Genomic DNA, 12472 nt, shown 5'->3' with positions numbered 1-12472 from the left:
CCCGTGGACCAGATGTGCACATGCCCAGAGTGCCCGTGCGAGGTTATTTTACATCTTGCGGAAGAGTGTCCTCCAGAAGAGTGAATAGGCTTCAAAGGTAAAAAGAAAATCAAATGACTGGAGTTCCCCTTGTGGCTCACTGGGTTAAGGACCACATGGTGTCTCTGAGGATGCAGGTTTAAGCCCTGGCCTCGCTCAGGAGGTTAAAGATCTGTGCTGCCGCCACCTGCAGCATAGGTCAGAGATGCAGCACAGATCTGGATCCAGTGTTGCTGTGGCTGTGGCGCAGCCCTGCAGCTGCAGCTCAGACTGATTTGACGCCTACCCCTTCAATCTTAAAAAGGAAAAAAAAAAAAAAAAAAAAAAAAAAGAGAAAAAAAAAAGATCAAATCACTTGAAAGGGGAAGACTGCCAATCTGGACTTGTTCTTCTCCACAACAATATTAAATGCGAGACAATAATGGCACCCGGATATCCTGGGGGGCAGTATCTGGTACTGAGGCTCGCACCCCATCTCCTCCTTGAAGTTATAACATTGGCAGGGGAAGGGGGTTGTTGCAGTCAAGAGTCAACAGACCCTCAGCCCTTGCTGGTGAGTTACTCTCCCACCCTCCCAACCCCTGCTGGTCCAGCTCAGCCCCTCCCACTCTCTAAGGCTTCTCTGGGGGGTGGGGGGTGGATGGTTCTCACTGGGCCTGGTGGGGAGGGGCTGGGTTCCCTGCATGGCTGAGGGAGCAGGGAGCAGAGGCCCGTTGTGCCGAGGGCAGATCCTTGATACTTCTTTTCTTTTGTCTTTTTAGGGTTGCACCCGTGGCATATGGAAGCTCCCAGGCTGGAGGGTGAATTCGAGCTGCGGCTGCTGGCCTACGCCACAGCCACAATAAGACTGGATCCAAGCCAGGTCTGAGACCTATACCACAGTTCACGGCAATGCAATGCCGGATCCTAACCCACTGAGTAAAGCCAGGGATTGAATCTACGTCCTCATCCTCACGCATACGGGTTGAGTTCATTAGCGCTGAGCCACACTGGGAACTCCAGCCTGAGGGAATTCTATGTACTCTTGCCTGCAAGCCTCGCCACTGGAAACAGAGGATCTGAAAGTGCACTCAGAAGACAAACCCCTCACCCTCCACAACAGGGCTATTCTCCAGAGCCCATTCTTCAGCCTCAAGGCTGCCTGCCCCTCTGGCTGCAGTTCTCTTCTCTGGCACTGAGGCTGCCAGGAATGAAAAGGGGAGGGGGAAGGAGTGGGAGGCAGGCCTGGGGGAGAGCTGGGACCCTGCAGGCTCCAGCCTGAGGACTCTCCTCTCGGCTTCTTTCCCCTGTTGTTGGTGCTTCTGCTCTGCCAGGTGAGTGCTTCTGCCGAGGAAAGCCGGGCTGGCTCGGGCCCTGGGGTAGCGGTGGTGGGGCTGCCCAAGGCTCTGGACTGGCACCTGCAGCTCTAAAGCACACACCCATGCCCTGGGGTTACTATTAAAATTCAGACCTCATTTGCTAAGCCTGGGACCTGGGCTCTGCACACTTGGTGATGCCAGGGTGGCTGCACCATGGACCACACTTTGAGTGAAAGGTCTAGAATGGTTTCCAGGCCAGGGGGGTTGCGATGGGGGCAGGGAGTTGGGTCCAGCTCTGTCCTCAGTGGATATCCTTCCCTCACACCTTAACTCTCTGGGCTGGATTCTGCCACCAATGGGATCCTGAAAATTTTCTCCCAGAGAACAAGAGATGCTTAGAAAAATTCTTAATATAATGATAGAGTTAAAAAAAATTGTTTCCATATTTGAAAATCCCCTCGAACTCTAGGCTTTCAGCATACGGAGATCCTAGGCCAGATATCAGATCTGAGCTGCAGTTGGGACCTACACTGTGGCTGGGGCAAGGTGACATCTGGGCCTGGGATTGAACTTGGAGTCCTGGTGTTGCAGAGTGGCTGCTGATCCCAATCCCGTCGGGCCACAGCAGAAACTCTTTTCTCCCAACTCTTGAGCTTGTCGGGTATTGCTTCTAAAATCTTGACAGGGTGCAGATCCTGCCAACTCCCTCCCAAACAAGTTGATTTGCAAACTATTTCTCTACTCCTAGAGTCAGAGCCTTGTCCCTTGAGCTTCCCCAACGACGCTGAGCCCTCTGCTCCCTTGGTCTTGAAGTTTGGCTTGGGGTCTTTGGCCCCCTGTGGGCAAAGCTGCAGATGCATTTGTGGGAGGAGGATGCGGGTCTCAGAGACTACAATGGGTGGCTTGGGGACAGCTGGGGCAGATGGGAGCCACCACGGTGTCCCAGGGAAGCAGGAGATGAGGGAGGAGGGCCAGCCGTGCTTAGGCTCTGGATTATAGGAAACCCTGGCTGACTTGGGAGAGGAAGGCGGTATTTATCGTCTGTGCCCTCGAGGTCCTGCAATGTGTGTGGAATAAGCGCTGTTTTGTGATAACAGCTGAGGGGCAAAGTTACACGGAGGGGAGCTCCGACCGCAGGGGTTCTCAGGCGAGCCCTCTTGTCTTGCTTTTTCCGCTGGCTCCCTTCCAAACCCCTGAACCTCTGCCGTGAGCTCTGGAGACCTCAGCTTGGTTCTGAGCACCCCTCAGACAACTGCGTGTCTGGCTACGGGTCTGGGGTGGGCCCGAGAGAGAAGACTCAAGGGAGCGGGCCTCGGGAAAACCCTCAAACTCCAAACCCTCAGAATTTGACAAGGCTGCTCTGAGTTAAAATCCAGGTCTGCTGGGGTCGCCCTGGCAACGTTTCTACGGCGTGCTGGGCCTTCGCTTTGAAATGAGATGAGGCTGAGAGCAAGACTTGAGAATTTACCGAATTAGCCTTTAGTTTGGTGACTCGCAGGAAAGCCAGGGCAGAAACCCGCAGAGACGCCTCCCACCAGCCCCTGCCCCCGCAGCACAGGGACCCTTTAAACTTATGAGGCTGGGGAGTTCCCGTCGTGGCGCAGTGGTTAACGAATCCGACTAGGAACCATGAGGTTACGGGTTCGGTCCCTGCCCTTGCTCAGTGGGTTAAACGATCTGGCATTGCCGTGAGCTGTGGTGTAGGTTGCAGACGCGGCTCGGATCCAGCGTTGCTGTGGCTCTGGCGTAGGCCGGTGGCTACAGCTCCGATTCAACCCCTGGCCTGGGAACCTCCATATGCCGCGGGAGCGGCCCAAGAAAGAACAACAACGACAAAAAAAAAAAAACAAAAACAAAAACAAAAACTTATGAGGCTGGAAGGGGACTGCAGGTGTCCTCAGAGTAGGATCTACAACCAGCCTGGAAATGGGCTGGTTATCACGCCCTACAGAATCCCTTTCCAGATGCTCTGGTACAGACTTCTTGCTTTACAGAGCTGGTAACTGAAGCCAAGAGTGGAGCGGGGACGGTCAAGGGCTACCCTAACCCCTCAACCAGGGGTGAACACCCGTGGACTCTGAGCCATGTCTGGAGAGAGTTGTGGGAGGGGCGCAGTGTGCTACTGCCATCTAGTGGGTGGAGGCCAGACATGCGGCTAAACATCTCGGCGCCCACAACAGCATCTCTCCTTCCCTCAAACCAAAATGATCCAGCCCTAAACGATCCAGCCTAAACGTCAGTAGCGCCCAGGCTGAGAAACCCAGGACTAGCCTTGAAACTTGACCTTTCTTTTGGTCCTCTGTGGAGCTCAATCTCTCACCAAGCAAAACGGAAACATTTACCGAGAAACCACTTCTTTCCCAGGCACTTAACTCATCCCAAAAGTAAACTAGTGATTTTGTTTTATTGTCTTGATTTTCCAAACTAGGAAACAGATTTTGTCCCTTATCTACTTACTTTTTATTATTATCAATTATTCATCTTCTTCCTTTGGATTCTGGAAGAATTACCCAATATGCCTTCTAGTGCCCTGACTTAATTTCCTCCAGAATCTGGCCTATTGCTTTCAAAGATCAAAATGGTGATCCGCCTCCTGTTCTATTTGTAATGGGTGTACACACTTAAAGATTCACTTACTCTCATTTCTGAGGCGTCTTGAGGATGAGAAGGGGTAAATCTTTATTTTCAATCTGTCATCTTTAATCATGGGACCAAGTTTGCATATTTCTAGAGGATGGAAATATATTTCTTCTAAACATTTTAACCCAATTTTAGAGAATAAAATTTCCAGCAGCCTGATATACTTTAGAGTTTTCACAGTCTATGATGAAGAGGAAACACAGGGACTGAGGGGCAGGCAGAGGTTCAGACTCTGATTCTTAGTGCCTCAAAATATGGTTTTTCACTGTTAGGGGACAGTGGTGACATAATTCTCTGGTTAACTGACCTTAGAAGCATCTAAATCCATCCCTTTCAATTGCATGAAAGTGACACTTTTGCCTAAGTTTTGGCACATGGCCTTTTTTTTTTTTTGGCTGTGTTTGTGTGCTGTGAAAGTTCCTGGGCCAGGGCTAGAAACTGCACAATAGCAGTGACCCAAGCCGCTGCAGTGACAAGGCCAGATCCTAAACCTGCTGCACCACAAGAGAAATCAAACACTAATACCCATTTTAAATTGTTTTGTGCATCTCTCAGGTATTAAAATTGGGAAACTGATACAAGATAAATGAGCTGTCATGTTACCTTAGAAATTCAAGTTATTATTATTCGACTTAACAGGAAGAAACCTAAGCAAGTTCAAGGTCAGAGAGGAAACAAGAAGGGTCTGAATGACAGGCAAGGTAATTTGGGGGTCAAATGCCTGAAGAAGCTGGAAAGAGCAACCCAAGACACAGATTTGAAAGAGAGCGTGGCCTTGGAGAAGGGGAAAGATGCTTCTTTCCCTAAGCTGTAGAGTAGGAAGTGACTAAGAAGAGAAGAGAAGAAGTAGACGCAGGGTTTTATATGGAAGAATCTATTTTCTCTGGAGTGAGAGGTTTGCCTGGTCTTCTGAGAGTGAGGGGAAGCAGCCTGGGCTGTGGAGGGAGGGCCGGAAAGAGCAGCTGGGCACTGGGGAGGGCTGCTGAGCACAGGGATGGAGATGGTAACTGGGCTTGTAGCATGTTGGCACTTTGTCCAGAGGGGTGAAGAATTTCTGAAGCCTGTCCTTGACCATGGGGACACAAGGGAGGACACTGCCCAGGGCGCAGTGACAAAGCAAGAGTCCAATTTTGTATTTCTAGCCACTCAGCTCTGGCTTTGGCCCGCACCCCGTTACATGACATAGGGTAGATCCTGCAGGATTTTCTCCCAGGCATTCTCCTTTCCTAAGCTGGTTAGGTCTAAAGAACATAAGACTGAAGAAGCCTTGACACTCACTCTGCTCACTGGATCCCCATCCGGCCCCCCAACCAACCTCATCTCGGTCTCACCTCTGCGATGGAAGCAGAGGCCAGACTGACAAACCTGTGAGCGCCTGAGGGCCTGGAGCCGGAGAAGAGCAGGCAGACCAAGGAACACACATCCCTGCCAAGGTCAGCACTGATTTCCTTCAGGTGACAATGACCGTAGCACCAGACTGGGCAGCCATCACCGGGAGGAACAACAGTTTTGGGGGCACTCTGGTCTCTGATTATTTAGCCTTTGGGAGGGAGGGAAAGAGACAGACAAAGACCGACCCTGAATGCCCCCAACACCACCCAAATGCCTGGAGTTCCTCTCCACTCCCGCAGTGCAGGAGCGGGGACAGGTAAGACGGCCACGCCACGTCCTATGAATATTTTACATAGATGATTCCATTAACTATAAAAAGGCACAAATTCTTGGTGTTTGATCCACCAGGTCCTAGGAGAGGAGGAAGGAAGCCTGCCTTACCCATCCTTGGATCAGGAGTGAGGAGGTGCCCCGGAGCTGCTAAAGGACAACGGCGGCTCGCCCACCCTCACCACTGCCTCTGCTCACAGCAGGATGTGTGGCAGGTTCCTGAGGCGGCTGGTGGTGGAGGAGAGCCGGTACTCCACCCCTGTCGGGCGCCTCCTGCTGCCTGTGCTCCTGGCATTCCGCCTGGTGCTGCTGGCCGCCGCTGGGCCTGGGGTCTATGGCGACGAGCAGAGCGAATTCGTGTGTCACACCCAGCAGCAGGGCTGCAAGGCTGCCTGCTATGATGCCTTCCACCCTCTCTCCCCGCTGCGCTTCTGGGCCTTCCAGGTCACCCTGGTGGCTGTGCCCAGCGCCCTCTACATGGGGCTCCTTCTGTATCACGTGATCTGGCGCTGGGAAGAATCAGAAAAGGGGAAGAAGGAAGAGGAGACCCTGACCTGCCAAGCGGGGGAGAGGGGAGATGCCTTGGGGGCTGCAAGCCCCTGGCTGCTCTGGGCCTACCTGGCACAGCTGGGGGTGCGGCTGGCCCTGGAGGGGGCGGCCTTGGGGGGGCAGTACCATCTGTACGGGTTCAGGATGCCCAGCTCTGTCACCTGCCGGCGGGAGCCGTGCCTCGGCAGTATCAGCTGTACGCTGCCTCGCCCCTCTGAGAAGACCATCTTCCTAAGGACCATGTTTGGGACCACCGGGCTCTGTCTTCTGTTCACTCTTTGGGAGCTGGTGCTCCTGGGCCTGGGGAGATTGTGGAAGGCCTGGAAGCACAGGTCTCCCTCTTCTAACTACTCCCCAACTTCAGGGAGCTCCAAAAGGCACAAGGAACCAACTGGTACCTCCCCGGCAGTGGGGACCAAAGAACAGCCTCGAGAAGCAGGTGCAAGGGGCGCTGATGTGCCTCCTTCTACCTGCCCCTGACGAATAGCCCCATCCCCTCCCACGGCAGGTCCCTGCTCTCGGGGAAGTTCAGGGCCGCGAGGTACAAAGTAGAAAACCAGGTTCCAGGCAGATGTGTTCTGACCACTGCTCCCAACCCATCTCCCCGCTGCTATCCCCGTCAACTTGAAGGTTCCTTCCAAGGAACCAGGACCAGAATGCTCCGTCGGTTGTACCTCTAGCCCTTCCATTTTGGTCTCTTCCCACTTAGAAAGTCTCAGCTTCGGCTTGATTCTCTATTTTGCAGAGTTACAAAGCCACCTGGCTCACCTCTGAAGGAAACTCAATGACTGGATCTTCTTCCCAGGGTCCAGTGGGTGGGAATTTATCTCCACGGCAACTTAGAGGCTGTTGAAGCATATCTAGGAGCCATGGGGGAGGCCATGCTGTCTGAAGCTTTTTCTTGGAGAGCTCCTGCTTGTGCCTTCTCACCAGCATCCCCTGGTGTCAGCATCGCAGTTTTCATGGTCTTGGTTCCAGTGTCAGCCAGCAAGCCTCTGTAAAACTGTACCTCTCGCGGTCTTGCGCAGGAAACACCGACCACTGTTGGTGACATTCCTATTGCTGAGGACAGTCTTCCTTCCTGTCTGAATGACACATTTTCTGCTCCCCACCACCACCTTCCAAGTTCTGTAACCTAGGAATGTCCTCAGCCCCACAGCGTATGTTATTTTCAGAAACTCTGGCCTTCCAGGCATATGGAACCCAGTGTCCTTGTATATAGAGAGTCAATGTATTCTAACACCCAGCTCCACTCTTTAGGGCGATTACTGTGCACTTAGAGGCTTACGACCCCTGGACCACTGACAGTTCTGATTTTTGCTCAGTCCTCATTTTTTGCTTTGGGCATGGCAGTGGCTCCACTGTTTCCAGCACAGAAGCAATTCATGTTGGGGAGGGGGAACAAGTCCCTACTTTTAAAATTCATACTCCTCAATACCACACAGAAAAGACAGCAGAGTCCTACTGCTGATTCAGGGGCAACCGTAAGGGACAGTCATATCACAGTGTGATTCAGCAGAGGCTTCTCTTTTCTGGAGTCCCTCAGTCATTTCTCTCAAAGAGCATCCTCGCCTTCCACCTTTCCATGGAAACACCTCTCTTCCCAGTTCTTCCTTGCCCGCTTAAATGCTCAACAAAGAGCATTGCCTAGTTTTGGTTTCTCCTCCGAATCCCAAGTGAATGACGAAGGCCCATTCCCAAGGAAAGCTATTTGGTTCTCCAAGAAAAACAGGTAAAAAAATCATTTTTTCTTTCTGCTACCCAGAGTTTCTTAAAGAATCTCCTATCTGTCATAGCCAAGACCCAGCCAAGTGACCAAGGACAGAAAAAAAGCAAATGGCATCATTCTGAGTTCCTCCTTGATGGCGTTGCTTTTTAAATAGCTTTATTGAGATATAGTTTACACAGCATATAATTCACCTACTTAAAGTATACAATCCGATGGCTTTTAGTATAGTCACAGAGTTTGTATCCGTTAGCATGAACAATTTTATTTTATTTTATTTATTTATTTTTGTCTTTTTACCTTTTCTAGGGCCACTCCCGCAGCATATGAAGGTTCCCAGGCTAGGGGTCCCATCGAAGCTGTAGCCACCGGCCTACGCCAGAGCCATAGCAACACGGGATCCTGCCAGAGGCCAGTGAGCCTAGGTTTTTTCCCAAAGAAGATGGATGGACGTCGGCTTTTGTATCGGAGACAGCCTCTTTGTCCCTTCTTTCAGGGCGCTGGACTGCTCGCATTTTATTGGCAACAGTGGTTGATTATATAGACAGTTTTTCACTACAGATTACATCACAGTGTTAAAAGTACATTGGTTAACTATTACATGGTATAGCAGCTATGCATCCTGTTTTAAGATCTCTATGTTAACTGAACTTAGTGAGTACTTTGAAGAGGCCATAAAACACAAGAATTTAGCATTTACAAACTTTGTTTGTAGACTGGTGCTTATCTTCAAAGCGTTATGGCAGGGAGACAGTGTAAGTAAATATAAACCAACTTAATTAAACTAGCTATCACTAAAAAGCTTTTAAAATCAAAGACAAAACTCACAGCTAGGTTTTTTGGATAAGATATGGCTAACTTCTATGGACCTCATTAAAATCCTAACTCTAAAGTTACTATATAACTAGTTAATAGATAAACACTATGTTTTAACTAAGTTGGATTCAAATAGGGGAAAAGTCCTTCAGGATGAAATTTTTATTATACTATTGTTGTAATTTTGTTAAGTCACAAATCACCACAGAACAATAAGAGTGTGAAATAAGAATAATAAGTAAATAATCAGGAAAGACTGAGAAAAACTGAATAACAAATAAAACAACAGGAAAGATTAGGTCACCCGAGAAACAATCCATGTTCTCCAGTGCAAACATGGAAATTGTTTTCCCAGGAAAGCCCCAATTCTTCCCCATCAACATCAAAGTGAGAGCTGTGTATCTGAGGCCTGCCCTTGGCTTGTACCGTGTAGGCAGGCTTTCATCCTGACCAGAGGCCCACCTTCAGCATGCACCGTTCAGGTGAGCTTTTTTCCTGACCAGAAGCCCACCTTCGGCTTGTACCGTTGGGTGGGCTCCCTTTCTTGGTTAAGAACCTGCCTTCAGGTTTTTCTGCTATCAGGCAAGTTCCTTTTTTTGAGTCCCTGCATTTTCTCGGCTCCCTGCAGGATCCAAGCCACTTCTGCAACCTACACCACAGCTCACGGCAATGCCAGATCCTTAACCCACTGAGCACGGCCAGGGATCGAACCCACAACTTCATGGTTCCTAGTTGGGTTCGTTAACCACTGAGCCACGACGGGAACTCCAGCATGAACACTTATAGAACATTTAATCAACTCAAAAAGAAACCCTAACAATACTTAGCTATTACCCCTAATCCCCTATACCCCCAAAGAAAAGCAACCATGAATCTATTTTCTGTCTCAATAGATTTTCCGAGGCTGGGCTTTTCATCCAAATGGAATCATACAATACGTGGTCTTTGGTGACTGGCTCTGTCACTGGGCATGATGTTTTTGAGGTTCATCCCTGTTGTGGCGTGTCAGTACTTTCCTCCTTTTATGAATGAATATTCCTTGTATTGCTCTTCCACATTGTATGGATTCATTTTTCAGTTGGACATTTGCATTATTTCCACTTTGGGGCTATTATGAAAAATGGTGCTGTGAACACCAGCTTTTGTGTGAACATAGGTTTTCATTTCTCTTGGGTAGATACCTAGGAGTGAAATTTCTGGAGCACATATGGTAACACTTTAACTTTTTGAGCAAGTGCCACACCTTTTTTTTCCCACAGCATTTGTACTAATTACTCCTTTACATTCCCAGGAGCAGTGTACAAATGGGTTCCAACGTACCCACATTACCCACATTTTTCCAGTTTGACTTTTAAATTCTAGCCATCCTAGTGGGTGAAGTGATATTTCATTGTGGCTTTGATTTGCATTTCCCTAATGACTGATGACATTAGGCATCTTCTCATGTACTTATTGACTATCTGTATAGCTTCTTTGAAGAAACGTCTACTCAAATCCTTTGCCCATTTTTAAATTGGGCTGTTGGTATTTTTGTTGTTGAGTTCTTCATGCATTCTGGATACTAGATCCTTATCTGAGGTATGAGTCCAAATTTTTTCTCCTGTTCAGTGGATTGTCTTTCAGTTCATTAACGGTGTCCTCCAGTGCACAAAAGTTTTACACTTTGATGAAACTGAATTTGCTAATTTTTTTATTTCACTGCTTATGATTTTGGTGTTACAGTTATGAAATCATTGCATAATCCATGACTGTGAAGAATACACCCATTTTTCCAAGAGGTTTATAGTTTTAGCTTTATGTTAGGTCTTTGATTGAGTTTGAATGAACTTTTGTGCGTGGAATGATCTAAAGGTCCAATTTCATTCTTTTGCATGTGGATGTCCAGTTGCATCGGTACCACTTGTTGAAAGGCTAATTTTCCCTACATATAACGGTTTTGGCACCATTGCTGAAAACCAATTGCTTGTAGCTGTACGGCACTGTTGCTGTACTCTCAATTTGATTCCCATTGATGTATATGTCTATTCTGATGGCAGTACTACATTTTAATTACTGTAGCTCTGTAATAATGTTTGAAATTGGGAAGTGTGTGTTCTCCTACTTTGTTCTTCTTTCTCAAGATTGGCCACTTGGCATCCCCTGAAATGCCATATGAATTCCAAATGAATAAAGCTGTCAATTCAGGAGCCACAACATTTTCAGTAGAGAAGGATGTTCATTTCAGGAGTATGGCAGCATTGAAAACAAAGACATTAGAAGATATACTTCAATACACAGGCAGACATATAGACATATAGACACTTGCAGTAAAACACTCATGGGAAACGTCAATAACCGATAAGAGTACCTCTTCCTGCTTGGTCTATATGAAGACTCAGATTTCTTCTCAGTATAGTATTCCAATTTACAAAGAAAACACAGCTATCGGATGCATAATTTAAACATTTAAACATAGCCATTCTGTGGAACCTTCATCAAACCCCCAAAACAGTGACCCCCAAGCGCTCCTTTTTCAAATCCCCTAATCAGCATATTATGGGAAAGGCAGTATCTGATTTGGGGACACAAGAAGAATTAAAAATTTCTTTCATAAGAAACAGAACAGAGTGCGAAGAATTTAAGAAAAAAAAAAAAAACACCTCAGAAACACAAGATAAAAATCCATTGGAGAGAAACAGATAACACTGTGAAACAGGCAAGCATATTGTTTGTTGAAAGGCTCAATGGATGACACATGGGATGGCAAGTGGTTCAAGTTGGGTACCAAAAGACAATGCATCTACGCATCTGAATCTTAAGCACTTCCACTTAAAACACCTGATTTCCTTCCCACCACTCTTAGAGTGTTGCTCTGACAACGTGGTCCTAGTCTTCTCAGGTAGGAGGATCAGGAACTGCTCCAGCACCACCAGCAGCAGCAGCTACAGGCTCTGCTTCCTCCCAGAATCTTAGACGACAGCCACTCCTGGCAGATCACCCAGAGTCCTTTAGACCTCCTGGGCGCTGAACCGCTTAAATACTGGTGGGAAGTCTCAAACCTGAGGAAGACCGTCTAACCCTAGATTCTTCCCCCTAACTTAACTATTAGAACGTCTATCTACACTGGGCGAGTGTGCCCCATGGTGAGAATGGGCTGCCTCTATCTCCTACGCTATGGAAGAAAGAGAGGGAAATCAGGGTGGCAAGGCGATCAGAAAGCTCCCTACTACGTCGTGGGGGCTAAACACTCCTTTTTCTGTTCGCTCGCCTCCGAAACTTAGCTGGCCTGTTCGCCCGGCTCCTCGAATCCCTGGAGAGTTGGTGGGCTTCGTGGGGGCATCAGGAAATCCTGCCTTTTTAGGAATTCAACTAGACCTCGGGGGTTCGAGGACGAGAACAGATTCCTTTCCTGGAGAATGAGGCTGAACGATAAAAGGGAGACTTCAGGAAGAGCCAGCCTAAGGGGATGCCCCCGATCCTCCTAATCCTTCAGGCCATAAGCTGCACCTCGCCTAGGAAGTCAGAACCTAAATCGTCCGGAGCGGCCGGCCAACACTGACCTCACCTCGCAAACCTGAAGGACTAGCGAAGTTCACCAGCGCCTCCCCACGTTGCCCCACCAGCTGCTGCTGCAGCTGCGCGGTCGCCTCACAGCCGCGCGCTCGGCAAACCTGAGGTCCTCGCCTCCTCTCTAGGCTTCCCGAGGGGGGGCTTCCGCATCTCTACTGTCCGCCCGGTGGGGGCGCGCCCTCCCGACATGCCC

The 12472-nt window shown here is 48.9% G+C and overlaps 1 protein-coding gene and 1 long non-coding RNA gene across 2 annotated transcripts; one reads left to right on the top strand and one right to left on the bottom strand.

Moving 5' to 3' along the window:
* GJC3 (gap junction protein gamma 3) lies at window positions 206-6672 on the top strand. The gene is made up of 2 exons (XM_005674550.3): window positions 206-1352; window positions 5718-6672. The coding sequence occupies exon 2, from the start codon at window positions 5844-5846 to the stop codon at window positions 6666-6668; it is 825 nt and encodes a 274-aa protein (XP_005674607.2). The 5' UTR covers window positions 206-1352; window positions 5718-5843; the 3' UTR covers window positions 6669-6672.
* LOC110259868 lies at window positions 10416-12416 on the bottom strand. Its single transcript, XR_002342269.1, has 2 exons — window positions 12275-12416; window positions 10416-10902 (listed from the first exon to the last, which is right to left on the bottom strand). It is a non-coding gene; the product is annotated as an uncharacterized LOC110259868 (long non-coding RNA).

Source organism: Sus scrofa, chromosome 3 (assembly GCF_000003025.6).
Source record: "Sus scrofa isolate TJ Tabasco breed Duroc chromosome 3, Sscrofa11.1, whole genome shotgun sequence".
In the NCBI taxonomy this organism is placed as follows: Eukaryota; Metazoa; Chordata; class Mammalia; order Artiodactyla; family Suidae; genus Sus; species Sus scrofa.
This window is presented reverse-complemented; position numbering and strand designations above follow the sequence as displayed.

Bases quoted from the DNA above. Each gene is read 5' to 3' on its own strand.
- GJC3 (XM_005674550.3), top strand. From the start codon at position 5,844: ATGTGTGGCAGGTTCCTGAGGCGGCTGGTGGTGGAGGAGAGCCGGTAC.